Genomic DNA, 16496 nt, shown 5'->3' on the forward strand with positions numbered 1-16496 from the left:
TGAGTAAAAAAATAATTGAACTACTACATATGACAAAAGTATGGTCATATCTGATGGAGTCCAAATTGGCAAATTCAGTGGTTGCGAACGTGGGATTTAATGTTGGCTTAAAAAAAATTGTTAATTACATTAAATATTGGGTGTCAAGAGTTCTTGATGGACTTAGTAGAAGTAAGAGTGAAAAAATAAAAATTAGTAGAAGTAAATAATCAAAATTTTATTAGATTTAAAAATATATATATTTATTAATAGTATTAACTAGAAGATAATTTTTAATTAATTGGGGGTATTTTGGTCAGTTTAGAGGGAATTGGGGGTATTTTAGGTTTAAAGATATTTCGGTCATTTTTTAGGTTTAAGGATCATTTCAATAATTTTTTTAGATGTATTTCTGTTATTTTTTAAGTTTCTCAGGGTATTTCAGACATTCTCTAGGTAATGGGGGCATTATGGTCATTTTCTTCTAAGGGTATTTCGGTCTTTTTAAAAAGGTTTTAGGTTCATTTCAGTCATTTTTTAGGTTCTAAGGGTATTTCGGTCATTTTTTAGGTTTTAAGGGTATCCCAATAATTTTTGAGAATTTTGGGGCTAATTTGGTCATTTTAAGTTTTAAGGGGCATTTTAGTAATTTTATTATATTTAAGGGTATTTTGGAAATGTTATAGGTATTAGGGGTATTTTTGTTATATATTCGTCGATTGTTAGGTAATTCAGTGGGGTTGGGTTGGGTTGGCTACAGCCATATGTGATGTTGATATTCCTTAATGTGACAATGAAACTATCAAATGTGAGTAAAAAAAAATAAGAGAACCATCGAATATGATAAAAGTACAGTTAAATGTGATGTTGGTACCATTTAATGTGACCACGAAACTATCAAATGTGAGTAAAAAAAAATAATAGAACCACTGAATGTGACAAAAGTAAGATTATATGTGATGTTAGTATTGCGTAATGTGGTAATGGAACGGCCAAATGTGAGGAAAAAAAAAAAGGAACTATCAAATGTGACAAAAGTACGGTCACATGTGATGTTGGTACTGCCTAATGTGATGATGGAACTGTTAAAGTGAAAAAATAATAATGGTCCCATTGAATGTGACAAAAGTATGGTCAGATGTCATTTTTTTACGACTCAATGTGACGATGAAACTGTCAAATGTGAGAAAAAATGAGAGTACCATCGAATGTGATAAAAGTATGGTCAGATGTGATATTGGCACCACCCAAAACGTAACGATGAAACTATCAAATACGAGAAAAAAATAATGGTACCATCAAATGTGACAAAAGTATTGTTAGAAGTGATGTTGGTACTGCTCAATGTGACAATGAAATTGTCAAATATGAGAAAAAAAATTATGTACACCGAATGTGACAAAGTACGGCCAGAAGTGATGTCAGTACTACCTAATGTGATGATGAAACTATCAAATGTCACAAAAAAAAAGTACCACCAAATGTGATAAAAGTACGGTTAGATGTGATGTTGGTATTGCCTAATGTGACAAGGGAACCATCAAATGTGAGAAAAAAATAAATGAACTACAAAATGTGACAAGAACATAATCACATGTGATGTTGATACTGCTAATGTGAGGATGAAACCGTCAAATGTGAAAAAAAAAAAAAAAAAAGGAACTACCAAATGTGACAAAACTACTGTTAAATGTTATGTTGGTACTGCCGAATGTGATAATGGAACCATCAAATATGTGAGAAAAAAATAAGGGAACCTCTAAATGTGACAATAGAAAAGTCATATGTGATGTTAGAATTACAAAATGTGAGGATAAAATCATCAAATGTGAGAGAAAAAAAAATAAAGGAATCACCGAATGTGACAAAAGTATAGTCATATGTGACATTTGTACTGTACAATGTGAGGATAGAACTGTCAAATGTGAGAAAAAAAAAAAGAACCACCAAATGTGACAAAAGTACTGTCAAATGTGACGTTGGAATTGCAAAATGTGATGATAGAACCATCAAACGTGAGAAAATGATAAAGGAACTACCAAATGTGACAAAAGAAGTTATATGTTATGTTGGTACTGTGCAATGTAAGGATGGAACTATTAAATGTGAGAAAACAAATAAGGGAACCACCAAATGTGACAAAAAAAATGTCAAATATGATGTTGGAAGTACACAATGTGAGGATGAAACTGTCAAATGTGAGAAAAAAAATAAGAGAACCAACAAATGTGACAAAAGAATAGTCACATGTGATATTGGTATTGCACAGCGTGAGAATGGAATAGTCAAATGTGAGGAAAAAAAAAAAAGGGAACTATAGACACCACATTTTGTACCCCTTACGACTTGGGCCCCGTTCCCTAATAATGCTGAAATTTTAAGACCCAAGGTTGATTTAGAGCCCAATCATATGTTAAATTGACTTGAAGAATGTTAAAATGGAAAATATATCTTTTAATGAGCAAATAAATATATTTTTGGAAAATAAGGACTAACGGAACCCTTGGCTTACGCACACAGGAAGCAACTTGTGCGCGCGGCCACAATGCATGCATATGTAGGTTCAAACCTATGCACGCATGGCGGATTCTAGAAACTAAGAAATGAAAATTTCCTACATTAAAATTAAGTTTTGGAATGAATCCCACATTGTCTAGAAGTTGTTCCAAACCCCTATATTTTCAATATAAATAGCCATACATGGCACCTTTTCAAAGACACGAAAATCTTAAGGAAAAACACTAAGATTTACTAAAAATAGTGAATCAAATAGGAATTTCTTCACAAAACATCCTTAACTCAATTTTCTTTTGATTAGGGTCTTTTTTGGCCTTGATCTTTGAGTTTAACATTACTAATCACGTTTCTTATTGATTGTGAATAGATTTGATTGAGGGGAACGGTATCAAGCTTAAAAAGCTTTGTGTTGGAAGTATTAGTCTAAACTTTCTTTTTCCTTTCTCTTTCTTTTTATGCTTTAATCTTTCTATTTGCTTTAGTTTTTTTTTTTGTTGTTGTTATTATGTGTTTTAATATGTTTGAGTGGCTTAGGCTTAAGTAGTTTTTATGTTTTAAAGCATGCTAGGTTGTTAGAATAATCATTTTTGAAATTCTGCTTTATTTTCTGTGTTGCTATGTTCTTGGCTAGGGTTTTCTGGTCTAAACCCACGTGCGCATAATCCTGCCTGCGCACGTAACTCAACTAAAATTCATAAAATAAGAACTCAAGAATTAATTGTCTAAGGTAGTTTCATGAAATTGATTGATTTTAGGCAAAACAAAACTAGCGAATTAGTTCGAAAGGAATATTGAGCATTTAACGTGCCCGGAGTCTACGATAAATCAAATAATTATATAAAACTAAACACTTTTCTAGATGAGTAAATGAATCAAAAAAATAATAACTAAAGCATTGAAATTATAAAATAATTGTTAAGAACATACTAATAAACGGTTAGGTTTCACCTCTTGCCTTAGCAAGGCTTCTAGCAAGCCATAACACAGATAAAACTCTAAAAATTGTAAAGAAATTTTAAGAAAACCTAAATTATGTTCTACGGCAGATCTCTCTTGAATTTTTCCCTAAAGAGCCTTTAAATAGGTCAAGGAATCCTATTACAAGTTTAATTCTCGTCTGGAGAAAATCTTAGGTTTTTAGGCTTCACTTAACCAACGTTTTCAGCCAATTTAACTCCAAAATTTGGACTGTTCGTAAATTACAAAGTTGTAGCCCTTTAAGTTAACTTTCCAGCCCAACTTGAATAATCTCGATTGGACATCTGAGCCAAAATTTATGCTCCAAATACTAACTGGTGCGTAGACTGGAATCTTAATCTGAATTGGACTTGGATTTGCTGCAAATTTCATTTAATTCCTTACTCCAATTGGACTAGAATTCAATTGGGTTAGCCTTCTTTGACTTCATCGTGGCCCTTGTAAAAGTAAAGTCCATTAGTTTTCTTCTTTGCACAAATCCACTTATTTAATTTCATTATCCTACAAAAGACAAATTCACGCTTTGAAATTCAATTATGTACAAAATTGATTATTCAGCATTATTCCAAAACCAACTATAAAATGCATGAATTAACTCAAAATAAGTATGAGAATGTTTTCTAATAATGAGATGAATATGCAAAATTAAACTATTATCACCCATTCATTCAAAAAAAAAAAAAAAAACTATTATCACTCATCATAAAGTAGTAAAGTGTGTCGGATGGCAGAAAGGATTTGGCATCAGGAAATGCGATAGGGTGTGCCTTGTGGTGGAAGGAATTTGCATCAAGACGTGCGGTAGGGTGTGCCAGGTGGCTGAAAGGATTTTGCATCTAGAAATGTAGTAGAAGAGTATTTTGTGTTCTTGGAAGGAGGAACAATATGAGAAAATAAGAGATAAAGGGGGGAATAAGGTTTCGGATCAGCCCCAAATGAAGAGCGAATGAAAGGATTTTTCTAGAGTTTTGAGTGAATAATAATAATAATAATAATAATAATAATAATAATAATAATAAGAGTGGGGAAGCTTTAGTCGGTCTTGAGAGAGCAAAGAGAGGAAAAATAAGAGCTTTTTTTTTTTTTTGTGTGGATGGGACAATATGTGACTAATGGAGATGGAGGGTAATGTAAATGACCATTGATGATGACGAAAAATCACCAATTAGTCACACGATCCTCACGTACCTGAAACAACACCTGCACAACAAAAAGAAAAGACCTAATAGAAAGCACCAGTGTGGTGCCGGCCAAAAACCCTCCGAAGGTCAAGTTAGAACTTTTCACAACCCTAGAGTGCCAGAGCTGAATGAATTATGTGTACCTTGTATTCTGAGGGCTCATGGATTTTTATAGTAGAGTCGGCCTCCGTTTCTTGCGCATCAAGGCATTTCCTTCTAGGGAAGATTCTCCTTAATGAGCATATATTACGAAATCCTTTGCTAGTTAGAATTCTCCTCATATTAGGATTCTTTGAAGTTGCTTGTGAGACGCAAGTTAATTCCATTTAGGAATCCTTGGAGCTAAATCAAGACAGATGAATGCCACGTTTCACTTATATTTGTCCACTACGTATCCGTGCACCTTAGACCCGTCCACTTTTGGCCAGTTGGTCCAAGGTCGTCATGTTTTCTCAAGAGTACCCGTCATTGATTTTTTACCCTCTTCAACCACTATCTCTTCTTGTCTCTGGAGTGTAAATTCAAAATTGTACACTCGAGTGTATATGGCTAGTCATGAGAGAGAAAAAAAAAATAGTTTTCTTTTTTGGTGTGAAATGGACATGATTTTACTAAATAAAAGACCCCCCCCCTCTCCCACAATCAATTCTAGTCTTGTTGAGAATATATATATATATATATATATATATACACACACACAAAAAACAAAACTTTCATTTTACATGTTTTTTCATTATGGGCACACATTTTGGTGCCTTCAAGTGACGAACTTCTTGAACTCCAATTCGAGTGTTGTTGGTGTTGATTCCAAGCTTGGAAAAAACTTGGTCAAATATTGAAAAATTCATAAAATGGTTGTAGTTCTTATACAAGCTTTTCAATGATCTCACAACATCTTACTCCTCATGCATTTGCTTGTGGCCCATAAGCATTCATTTTAAAGGGAATTTCACCATTACCTCAATGCTGGTCAATTTACTTTGATCGGATGGTAAGATCTATGGCTAACTCTAAGCCATATCTGGTTAACTAGGGTATAGCCTAATTAATACAAATAATGGGATGTGAGGACCATGCAGAGTAACCAATAAAACACTTTAATCATATTTACATTTTTTTTTTTAGAGAGTTTTAACTTATGACGTCCGTTCCTGATAATAACTATTTATTATCAGATCAAGACACCAATCGATTTTTGGTGTATGTGGGGATTGAATTTCATATCTCTTATTCAACCTTCATAAACTTTACCAGTTGAGCTAACTGAAATCCACCCATATTTATATTGACTCGAATCTCCTTCAAAATACATCTTTCAAATGTCTCCAAGCTCTATTACAAAGATTTATTCATCTAAAATACTATCATCCAACTACTTCTCCTCGATTGGATGGTGGGCACAATGCAGGGCTGGCCTAAGCGTTTCGGAGGCCTAAGGCGAAATCTTCAAATAGGGCATTTATATTATCACTTAAATAATTTTTAACTAGCATTTTGTATATATATAAAAAAAATTAAATCCATTCTTTTTAATTTTTAATATGATTTTTTTTTTGAGAAAATGCTAAAGTTATAACAAATTTTACTACAAACTGGTGTTATAATGTGATCAATGACATGATACTTACAAAAATACTAAAAATATTATAAAATTTATAACATGAGAACTACAAAAATATATCACCAATCACAAATATGCATTCAATATTTTGTTGAAATCTATCTATTATATTCATTGTCACATCAAATTATAAAAGTTATGAACACCACGCACCCTTGGTGCAGTGATCACTCTACAAGTATAAGTTCTTGTGGATTGTGAAGGGTAATGGCCGAGATTTAAGTCTCTAGAAGAGAGTTTCGCACACATATATACTTAGATTATGCTAGAATTAAATTTTTATCTTGTATAAAAATAATTAAATAAATAAAAATTATGTAGTAAAATTTATAGTATTTTTAACATTTTCCTATTTGAATTACTTGTGATTAGTAACACGTCTATTTGTAAGACATATTTATTTAAATTTGTCTTATCTCTATCTCTAGCATTACTTAATTCTTTAAGCATTCTTAATAGTGAAAAAAAATGTAAGCTAAAATATTTTAATATCTCCCAAAAATATTTATATATAAAAAATAAATAAATAAATTTGCCCCCAAATTTGGGGCCTTCTCTAGTAAGGGGGCCTTAGGCAATGGCCTAATTGGCCTAAGCCTAGGGCCGCCCTTGCACAATGTTCTAGAAGAGCTTGCTCTTTGGTAGACTTCCTTGCAACGTAGGTAAGATCAAATTTTGCTAGTAGTATGAGTCAATATAACATGGACATGCGTCCACACTTCCAACGTGAGTGTTTGGTTCACCGTGATGTGCCCTTAATGTGATGCACATTACCTTAACGTCAAATTAATGTGTTTGGTTCATTTAATTTTTTCTAATATTACCGTAATCTAAGATTACAAAATATATTACATCATCTTAATCACATCACCCTTTTATGTGGATGTGATCTTACATTACTTATAACAAACACCTTAATATAACATTAAGATAAGGTGCATCACATTATGAACGCATCACGACGAACTAAACGCCAGTATTTGATGCTATGGATTGAGTAAGTTAATTCTCCAACCTTTAGGTCCATTAGAGATTGAGGCGAAAGTTATGGAGATCGGCGTATCTTTTGCTTGGGATGTTGGTATAAGGGATATGGTGGTTGAAAGTGATTCTAAGATTGTGTTTGATGTTTTTTTAGGTTTATGTACCCGTCTATAACTGTGTCCAATATTTTGACTCGTGTAGTTTATCAACTTTGAGATTTTAGATCAGTTGAAGTCTCATGTGAAGCGACAAGGCAATAGGCCTGCATATCTTTTGGCTAAGCATGCCAAAGAAAGAGATAGCTTTAATAATTATGTAACTTGGATAGAGAAAAATCCATCATTAACTGAGTCCGCTATTTCTCATGATGTAATTAATTTACCTACTTTTTAATAAAGTTACAAGTTTTTCATCAAATAAAAAACAAAAACAAAAACGCCGATAAGAGTGTGCATGGGTCGGGTTGAGTTGGGTTAAGGGGATTTTTTGACCCAACCCACCATGGTAGGTTACAAAAAATTCAACCCAACCCATCACATAAGTCCAACCCAACCCAACCTAACCCACATGGGTCGAGTTGAACCCATGGGTTGGACAATTTTTTTTTATTACTATTATTATTAAATTGAGTAGAAAAAAATATATCACACTTGCCACCTGAGTTGATAAACAAAATATACATTAATATATGAACTATTATTCCAACTCAGTTATATATTAATATATGAACTAATATACATTAATATTGGCTTTTATATGGGATAGGAGGAAGAGTTGCTTATTTAAAAAAATTATTAATTATATAATATTTTTTAAATATATTAAATATATGGGTGGGTCGGGTCGAGTTTGGCGGATTTGAAATTTTATGACCCAAACCCAACCCGACCTGCTAACAAAATTTTTTTTGTAACCCAACCCTACCCATTAAGCCCTAAAAACTGACTCAACCCGACGAATTAAGTTAAATTGGATCAATTTTAGCGGATTGGTGGATTAGCTGCACACCTCAGTATCTACATGAATCGGGTCAAGTGCACTTGTCCCCGAAAATAGTTATATTATATTATATGCACGCCCATTGTGAATATGTCTAAAAATACAGGGACATGACTGCAAAGTATCTAGATTTTAACTTGTAAGTTGTAAAGAGACATAAAATCTTTGCGGCGATACCAGCGAAGGACCTCAAGATGGAAGAAGCAGAAGCAGAGGTGACATGGAAGAGAGAAACAATCCCAAAGGTGCTCAAAATCGTGAGCACGAGACTGCCCCAGAGAGACCTTATCTCTCTTCTTATAGTCAGCCCATGGCTTCATCGTACCCTGGTCTCCCACCCGTCTCTATGGCTGGTAATGCTCTCATCTTTCTCTTTTGGTATGAATAATGATATTGGTATGTAAAGTCCTGCCTTTTATTTTGCAGGTTCTTGATTTTAGTCAGATGGGTAATGCTGGAAATCGCCTAGTGGCTGCCCTTTCACTGGTTAGTGCTAGTTTTTATTGCCAAAAAAAAAAAAAATTTATTTCTTTTTTGAATGAATGAGTGGGCATTTTGTGTTGAATGTAGCCCATGTCGATGTGAGATTTTTATTTTTATTTTCTTTTATGAAGAGAATGTAGAAATTGCGAGATTTTAGAAGTATTCAATAGAATCAATACTGAATGATATCGATATGGCTGTAGAATTGTTAAAGTTTAGTTAAAGAATGGTGATTATTTTGTTTGGAGTGAATGGAATTGAGATAAGTATGACTGATGTAAGTGAGATGAGATTAGTTGTGTGCTTTTCCTTGCTGAATTTATTGCAATGATTCTTGATTTTAACGATGATTTTGTTTTTGGTTTTGTTTTTGTTTTTTGTTTTTGTAGCGGAGATATCATCATGTGAAGCATATAAACCTTGAATTTGCACATGATATTGAGGACAAACATCTTGAACTCCTTAAAAGCAAGGTAACATATGTTATTATGATTTGAATTTTGCATATAATTTCATTTGGTGAAGAGCTTGAAAGTTTTTGACTGTATGTTGTGTGACTGAGAGTCAGTGTGCAAGTGTATGTGCTGCAGTGTTGTGCACCAAAGACCGTATTATGTTCTCATCAACCAACGGCCATATCATGTTCCTCATTAGTACATCTTGTCATATCTTCAAAAACTATATGTAACATAAGTATAGGCTGCTATGTGACAGGATTTGTTATTCACTGAACTGAGACCTGTTAATTTCTCATCGCCTGGATTCTGGTCATATCATCACAAAGTGTGTGTGATATAGGTATAAATAACTCTTTGGAAGGGTCTGATCTTACATCATCATAAGCCATGTTTTAGGTAGTATATCACACGCTTGTTAGGTAGAGATTTTGCTCTACAGGATCTAGAAATTGTTCTATCATTGCATGCTAAAGTATCTGTAGTATTGAAACCCCAAGGCATCTGCTGATCTATGGAATCTAGATGAAGTAATTAGCTTTAGTTGAATAATTGCTGTATCGAAAATTATGTTTTATAATGGATGCTTTTCTAGAGCCTTAGATTCTATTGATTATTATAGTCTTTGATAACTTATAATGTAATATTTCATTGATGAAATTTGAAGTATTTTATAGTGTTTGGATTCTCTTCAAAACCTGGAGTCTTTGAATCTGAATGGCTGCCAAAAGATTTCTGATAAGGGAATTGAAGCTATAACCAGTGTGTGTCCTATACTGAAAGTCTTCTCCATCTATTGGAATGTGAGGTATATTATTAAATATTCAATAGATCTGCAAATTCACAAAGTTTTCAAACCCTATTTTTAGATCCCAACATTGCATTATAAATTTTGAAATATGATTGAACTCCAGGATTACAGATATGAGTATAGAGCATCTGGTGAAGAACTGCAAACATGTAACTGATTTGAACTTAAGTGGCTGTAAGGTATTTGATTACAGGGACTGCATTCTAAACTGTATGGAGTACATAAATACATTCATGTTCACATATATATGTATGTATATTGTTTACCTACATTGATTAGAATCTCCAGAGAACACTTGTCTAGATTTATTTTCGGACTACTCTAACAGAATAGAATCTACATAGATGTATAATCATGAATTTGCTTTGAAACAAGGTTACTGTAGGATTTACATCTGTTATGATACGCAAAAGAGAGAAGTTTTCCAGTTTTAAAGCATCTATGGGATAGCTTATTATCAAGATTACCCAGGAGTGGAATGAAATCTTTACAAATAATTTTTTTTCCTGGACTAATCTTTTCTTATAATAATTATTGGACCAAATCAATCCATAAATTGTTCTTTTTTCCATACCATAACTCTCACTAGCCCAACACTTCTTTTTTGTAATTTTTTCCTCATTGTGTTTCTCCTCCACTTGCTCTCTTCTCTTTTCTTTTACCCCTTTTTTTACCTCCACACATTCTATTCTTCTTCCTATTCTTCCCGGTTCTTCTTGCTTCCCAACTGTTCTTCCTTATTTCTTATTTCTTTTGTTCCTCGCTCTTTTAGACAACAGACCAGTCTGTTGGTCCAATTATGTTGTCTCAAAGTTTCAAAACTTTTTAGTCCATGTCTAGAAGTTGCTTGAGATAGTTTGGTTATTTGCAGAGGAGAGAGATTAATGAGCAAATGAGAAAAAGTGTGTTGATTCAAGTCGAAGAAATGAAAAGAGGCAGAGGAAGACCTAAAATAACATTAGAGGTAGAAAAAATGAAATGTCAATTAAGGAGGTAACAACAAGTATGACTTCCAATAGAATATAATAGAATGGTGGAAATGAATATGTGTGGTCAGCCCTGACTAGTTGATGAGGATTCATAGTTGACCCCATATTTTGGTACTAAGGCTTAGTTATTGTTTCTATAGCATAGAAGTTCCTTCACAAGATGCCTAGATCTTTAAACTTGGAAGTAAATTGGAGAAAAAGAAGGCATTTTCTATGGAGTATCATAGGCAACAAGGTACAGTATTAGCAAGTTTGTTTCTTTGGCTTTTAAATTCTTGTATACCTTTTGATGTCCTAATCTCTAATTTGTGAAACAAAGGCCTCCAACACCTTAGTGTGTTTAAAAAAAATTAAAAAAGTCAGTTTATTTTATTATTCAACTTATTTTTGCTACTATTTATGGGCCCAACTGCACTTTTTGGTACTATTCATGGGTCTCACTGTACTATTTCAACTAACTTTTACCTTTATTTATAGTACTTTCAGCAAAAAGTTTTCAGTTTCAGCAAAATAAGCAGATCCTAAAAGACCCAAACAGACCCTTAATGTGTGTTTTTTCCCCCCACAATATCACCGTTTCATGTAAATGAGTGATCCAATAATCTCTCTATCTATTATGGCCCGAAATTTCTATTTTGGCCAAAACACTCCAAAACGGCTGAAACATCCTAAAATACTCGGAAATCTAAGCCGATAGTTTCTAGGGTGGCTCGTACTGGCTTGGTTGCCAGCACAATATATTTTGGTTGTACCAGTTGGTACGGTATGAAATTTAACTTTGGGAAAGAACATTTTTTTGACACTTGTGATGTAGTTTTCACTGCTAGCTTGAAGAGGTACATTTTTGTAATAAAATTTTCCTTGCTTGCTTGGGGAAATGTTTTTATCACAGCAACCTGGGCAAGTGTGTAGCTATCTTCTTTACTCAACACAATGTTTGCCTGTTTGGTATGAGGGATGGGGAGGGGAAGGGAGAGGGGGAAGCAGCTGGAAGTTAGAGCAGTTCATCACTTCATCTCTCCTTCCAACCCTCATGTTGTTTGGTAGAAGGGAAGGAAAAGAGGAAGGAAGAACATAAAGCTAGAATTTTAGATACTCATCTAAATTTGAGAGTGTACAAATGTAAATTTACAAGGCTTTGATAACAAATTCCTCTCCATTTGGTTTTGTGGGACGAAGGGGTTTTATGCAAGAGAGACTAATGATTGTATCATTGAGAGTGATATAATCTAAGGTTAGACCCTATAGGGATAATGGAAAAGAAAAAAGAAAAAAGAAAATGAAATGGTTGTCAATGACATCATAGAGTACGAAACCCTATTTGGGGCAGAATAAGCAATAAGAGCGCATGCAAGTGGGAGTCCTTTTTTCTAATTCCTTTCTTCTTCTTTTTCCAGTTTAGTTTGTCAAGGAAAATGGAAACATATATTTTCATGATTGTTATGGTTCACAAGAAATAGCATTGGTAGTTTGAAAGTTCAGATTGCATTAAGAATTAGCATTTTGGAGGTTATCTTGACTATGGTATCTACAGTAATGTTATTATTATTGTTGTTACCATTTTGTCTTCATCATCGTCATTGTCATCATCATCTTCTAATTTATTAACCTGCAAAACAATAAGTGAAACATGACACCTCCTTATTTTGAATGTTTATGATTACTATCATGCATCCATTACTCAATTGTTCTTTTAATATTTATCTTGAAGGATTGTCTTTCAATGTAATACCTTGATATGACAATTGCAGAAAATTTCAGACAAAAGTTTGCAATTAGTTGCTGAGAATTATCCGAAATTAGAGTTTTTGAATCTGACTAGGTATGTAAAATTAATTTATATAGATTATATTGGATAGTTGGAAAATGCTCATTTTGAGAGATTATAATAACTTATCTGCTGTCAATTATGATATATAATCCACAACAATCATTTTGTGGCTTTTAAGCTATGATTCATCTGAAAATTATGATTTGACCGCATATTTTACTGGCACAGAAGCTTTTGAGGATGGCTTATTATTGTTTGCTAATTAATATCATATGCAATTCTTCCTCTTGAAGCATTTGCATTCTAGATGATTGTCAAGTGACATGTTCAAATTAATTTCCATGAGTAGAAAATCTGTACCATCCTGCTTGTGCTTACATTTCATATGCTGGCAGGTGCATAAACTTAACAGATCATGGATTACAACGAATACTGTTCAAATGCTCCTTCCTTCAGAGTCTAAATATCTATGCACTTTCTAGGTATGTGAGGGAATCATTGTATGTTACCTGAGAATCATGGACATGGACATGGACACAACACTGAGCGCAGCGACACAGTAATTCTTGAAAAACTAGCACATGACACGGCAAGGACATGGCAACTATATAATTAAAAAAAAATATTTTTATGTATATTTTATACAAATTAGGCATATTTTTACTTATCAAAAAAACAAATTAGGCATATTTTATGTTAATTAGTATAACAACAACAAAGTTTTATTCCCAAATTTTTTGGGGTCATGTATGGATCCTCAATAGATTAGTCAAGGTCAGTCACATATTAGTGATCATAATTGAAGTATTGTAACTAAACTATGTAATAATAGTTAGTGATAATTGATAAATTACCGATTGTCCCAAAAGTTTAAGTTAGAAAATTGTATATTTAATTATTTAATCATAATTCTAACACCCCTTAAAGTGTGGGCCAAAACTCCCCCCTAATAAGTAGGGGCAAACACATGGGACTTTTTAATATTACAATTGGGAGGTAGAGTGAATACAGGGATCGAAGTTAGGATCTCCTGCTCTGATACCATGATAAATTACCAATTCTCTCAGAAACTTAAATTGTTAGGAGATGGTGAATTTAATCATTTAACCATAATTCTAACAATAATACTTACAATTTTTGAGTTTGAATCGTTTAACACTGTCCACTAGTGTCATTCAACTATGTTTAAGCGTGAGAGTTAGAAACCAAGAACTAACTCATAGCCGTGTCTTAACTATTGGAAAATACACAATCAACCTGGGCTTTTAAAAAATGAATGCAAAACTTAACTGAGAAGTCTTTGGCTCTCAAACATCTCTATGCAAAAGGATTTTAAAAAATAAAAAATAAAAAAGAAGAGAGAACTGCAGCAGCAGCGTTGATGGGCTGAGACTAGTAGACTAGTGCTGATGAGCTTTGCCTAAGTGTAGATGGAGGACAAAGCATCTAAATCAAGAGAGGGTGAGATAGAGAGGACCAAATGAGAAAGAATGAGAAGATTGATTGTTTTACAACCTAAACTCCAATCTATGGCTAAGATCATGCTAGGTTATTGGAAGCCCCAGTTTTGTTTTCCAATTTTTTTCATTGCTGTGTCCAAGACATGTCAAAACTATATGTATATATAAAATTTTTCCTGTCCAATACCGCATGGACACGTAGGCAGCCTTTTTAATGGTGTGTCTGTGTCCAACCTGGGTTGAGCTTTCTGCCATGTTCCTGCTTCCCAGTATGCTACATTTAAATTTTAGTTTTTCTTGCTGTGATTTGACTGGTTGTAATTTTTTTTTAAAAGCTTCACAGATGAAGCTTACCGAAGAATATCTCTTCTTACATATCTTAAGTTCTTAGACCTATGTGGTGCCCAGGTAAAATCTCAGGTTTGCTAAGCACACAATTTATCAATTCAGGACTGATACTAATGAGAAAATGCTATTTCCAGAATCTATCAGATGATGGACTTTCCTGTATAGCTAAATGTGTGAACCTTGTATCTCTTAATTTGACATGGTAACTAAATTTTCCAACCTCCCTAAAGATATCTTTAAAGCAAAGGAGATAGATTGATTCAGATTTTAATAACCTATATCTTTTTTCTGTTTTTCACCTTTATAGGTGCGTTCGGGTCACTGATGAGGGGGTCATAGCCATTGCACAGGGTTGCACCTCTCTTGAATTTCTTAGGTAAATCATGATAAGATAATATTTAAAGTACTAAAATATCTTATATTTCGTGGTCTCAAATTGAGTTTGTTTTGACCTCTTGTCATTTACTCACTTAAGAAACTTGGGGCCCGTTTGGTATGTGTATTTAAACAGCAGTTTTCAGATTTTTTGAAAATACGTGTGGGTGAAAAAGTATGTAAAAATACATGTAATGTTGTTTAAAAACTAAAAACATGTGTTTAAACACATGTACCAAACGGGCCCTTAATTTTCTTGTCTCAAGATGATAATCTTTGAATGTGTAATTTCCTAGCTCGCATGCTAAATAAGCCCGTAAAATTACTTCTGGTTTTGTAAAACCTCCTCAAGTTGCTGGTTTACCATGTAAGTGAGAGATGATGATAGCTGAAACTTCTTTGGTGAAACAAATGTGGCTTATTCAATGTTCTTGATCTAGGATTCAGTATTGGTTTGTCTTGTATGATTTCTAGTTAATTAAGCAAAACTGATATCAGCTATTCAAGAAACCAATATTGGTAACCTGTAATGTTTTGACAGTAGAGAATTATAAAGTTAAAAAATAGCCCATGGGTCATTCCATGATATGTTGGTGACACCCTAGAGCCATGCTGTGACCTTTTGCCTATTAAATATTTTTCTCAAAATGTTTTCTATAACTGATGTCATTAAAAAAAAAAACGTAATGCAGCTTGTTTGGAATAGTTGGGGTGACCGATAAGTGTCTTGAGGCCCTGTCAAGTTCCTGCTCAAACACAATCACAACCCTTGATGTGAATGGATGTATTGGCATTAAGGTGATTACTTCTGACTTTGTTATCTTTTGTTTGCATGACAAAGTATAGCCATTAACTGACTGGTGTTCCTGATTCTATGCTTTCTCCCTAAAAGAGACGGAGCCGTGATGAATTGCTTCATTTATTCCCACATCTAAAGTGCTTCAAAGTGCACAGCTAATATGTGGTGTGTGGAAATTTGCAAATATCATCATCACCTTGCAACAAGCTATTGAACCTGCTTAGCTACAAAATTTGCTCAAAGTAAGTTAGCAAACAAGCAGATAAAGGATGAGGATAACAAGTATCCATAACTTCTGTATTTGTGATATATTTGGAATTCTTTTGAATTTTTATGCTTATTCTTAGTTGTTTACTTTGTAGTGACTTCGTTTTATAACCAATCAAATTTTTGAGAGAGTAGGAAATAGATGGTTTTGATGGTAAGTGGTTTCCTGCAGGCCCATATGATTATGGCATCTTAAACAACGGTTGTAATATGAACCGAATAAAAACCAAATGTTACATGTGTTCTGATTCCCTTTTTTCTGTTGGGGGGGGGGGGGGGGGGGGGGGAATGTATTCTAGTACATTTGGCAGAAAATAGTGAATTTCAGGCTCTAGATTTTGAAAGGATTACCAATGCGTCACTTCTTGTTGAAGGGATTGTACTTATTTTGCCTTCTGTTTGGGTTAAACTGTATCTACCCTGGAGGAAAGTTCCTGGCAAACATCTTTGGTGAGAAATATCTGGTTTTGAGAACTTAC

At 33.6% G+C, this 16496-nt stretch overlaps 1 protein-coding gene across 3 annotated transcripts; it reads left to right on the forward strand.

Moving 5' to 3' along the window:
- The first annotated feature begins 8413 nt into the window (after nucleotides 1-8413).
- On the forward strand, nucleotides 8414-16262 carry LOC142610634 (F-box protein At3g58530). Of its 3 annotated transcripts, XR_012839846.1 has the most exons (13): nucleotides 8414-8612; nucleotides 8686-8745; nucleotides 9132-9215; nucleotides 9875-10005; nucleotides 10112-10187; nucleotides 12749-12819; nucleotides 13164-13250; nucleotides 14564-14636; nucleotides 14711-14778; nucleotides 14884-14952; nucleotides 15644-15749; nucleotides 15844-15971; nucleotides 16027-16262. XR_012839846.1 is itself a non-coding variant. In XM_075782499.1 (12 exons), exons 1-12 carry the CDS (start codon nucleotides 8454-8456, stop codon nucleotides 15907-15909), a joined length of 1050 nt encoding a protein of 349 aa, XP_075638614.1. In that variant the 5' UTR covers nucleotides 8414-8453; the 3' UTR covers nucleotides 15910-16262. The 3 variants fall into 3 exon arrangements, 2 of the variants coding, with proteins under 2 accessions (XP_075638614.1, XP_075638615.1); XM_075782499.1 differs by having other exon boundaries at nucleotides 15844-16262; XM_075782500.1 differs by lacking the exon at nucleotides 9132-9215 and having other exon boundaries at nucleotides 15844-16262.
- Nucleotides 16263-16496: the final 234 nt, after the last annotated feature.

This window comes from Castanea sativa, chromosome 9 (genome assembly GCF_040712315.1).
Source record: "Castanea sativa cultivar Marrone di Chiusa Pesio chromosome 9, ASM4071231v1".
Classification (NCBI taxonomy): Eukaryota; Viridiplantae; Streptophyta; class Magnoliopsida; order Fagales; family Fagaceae; genus Castanea; species Castanea sativa.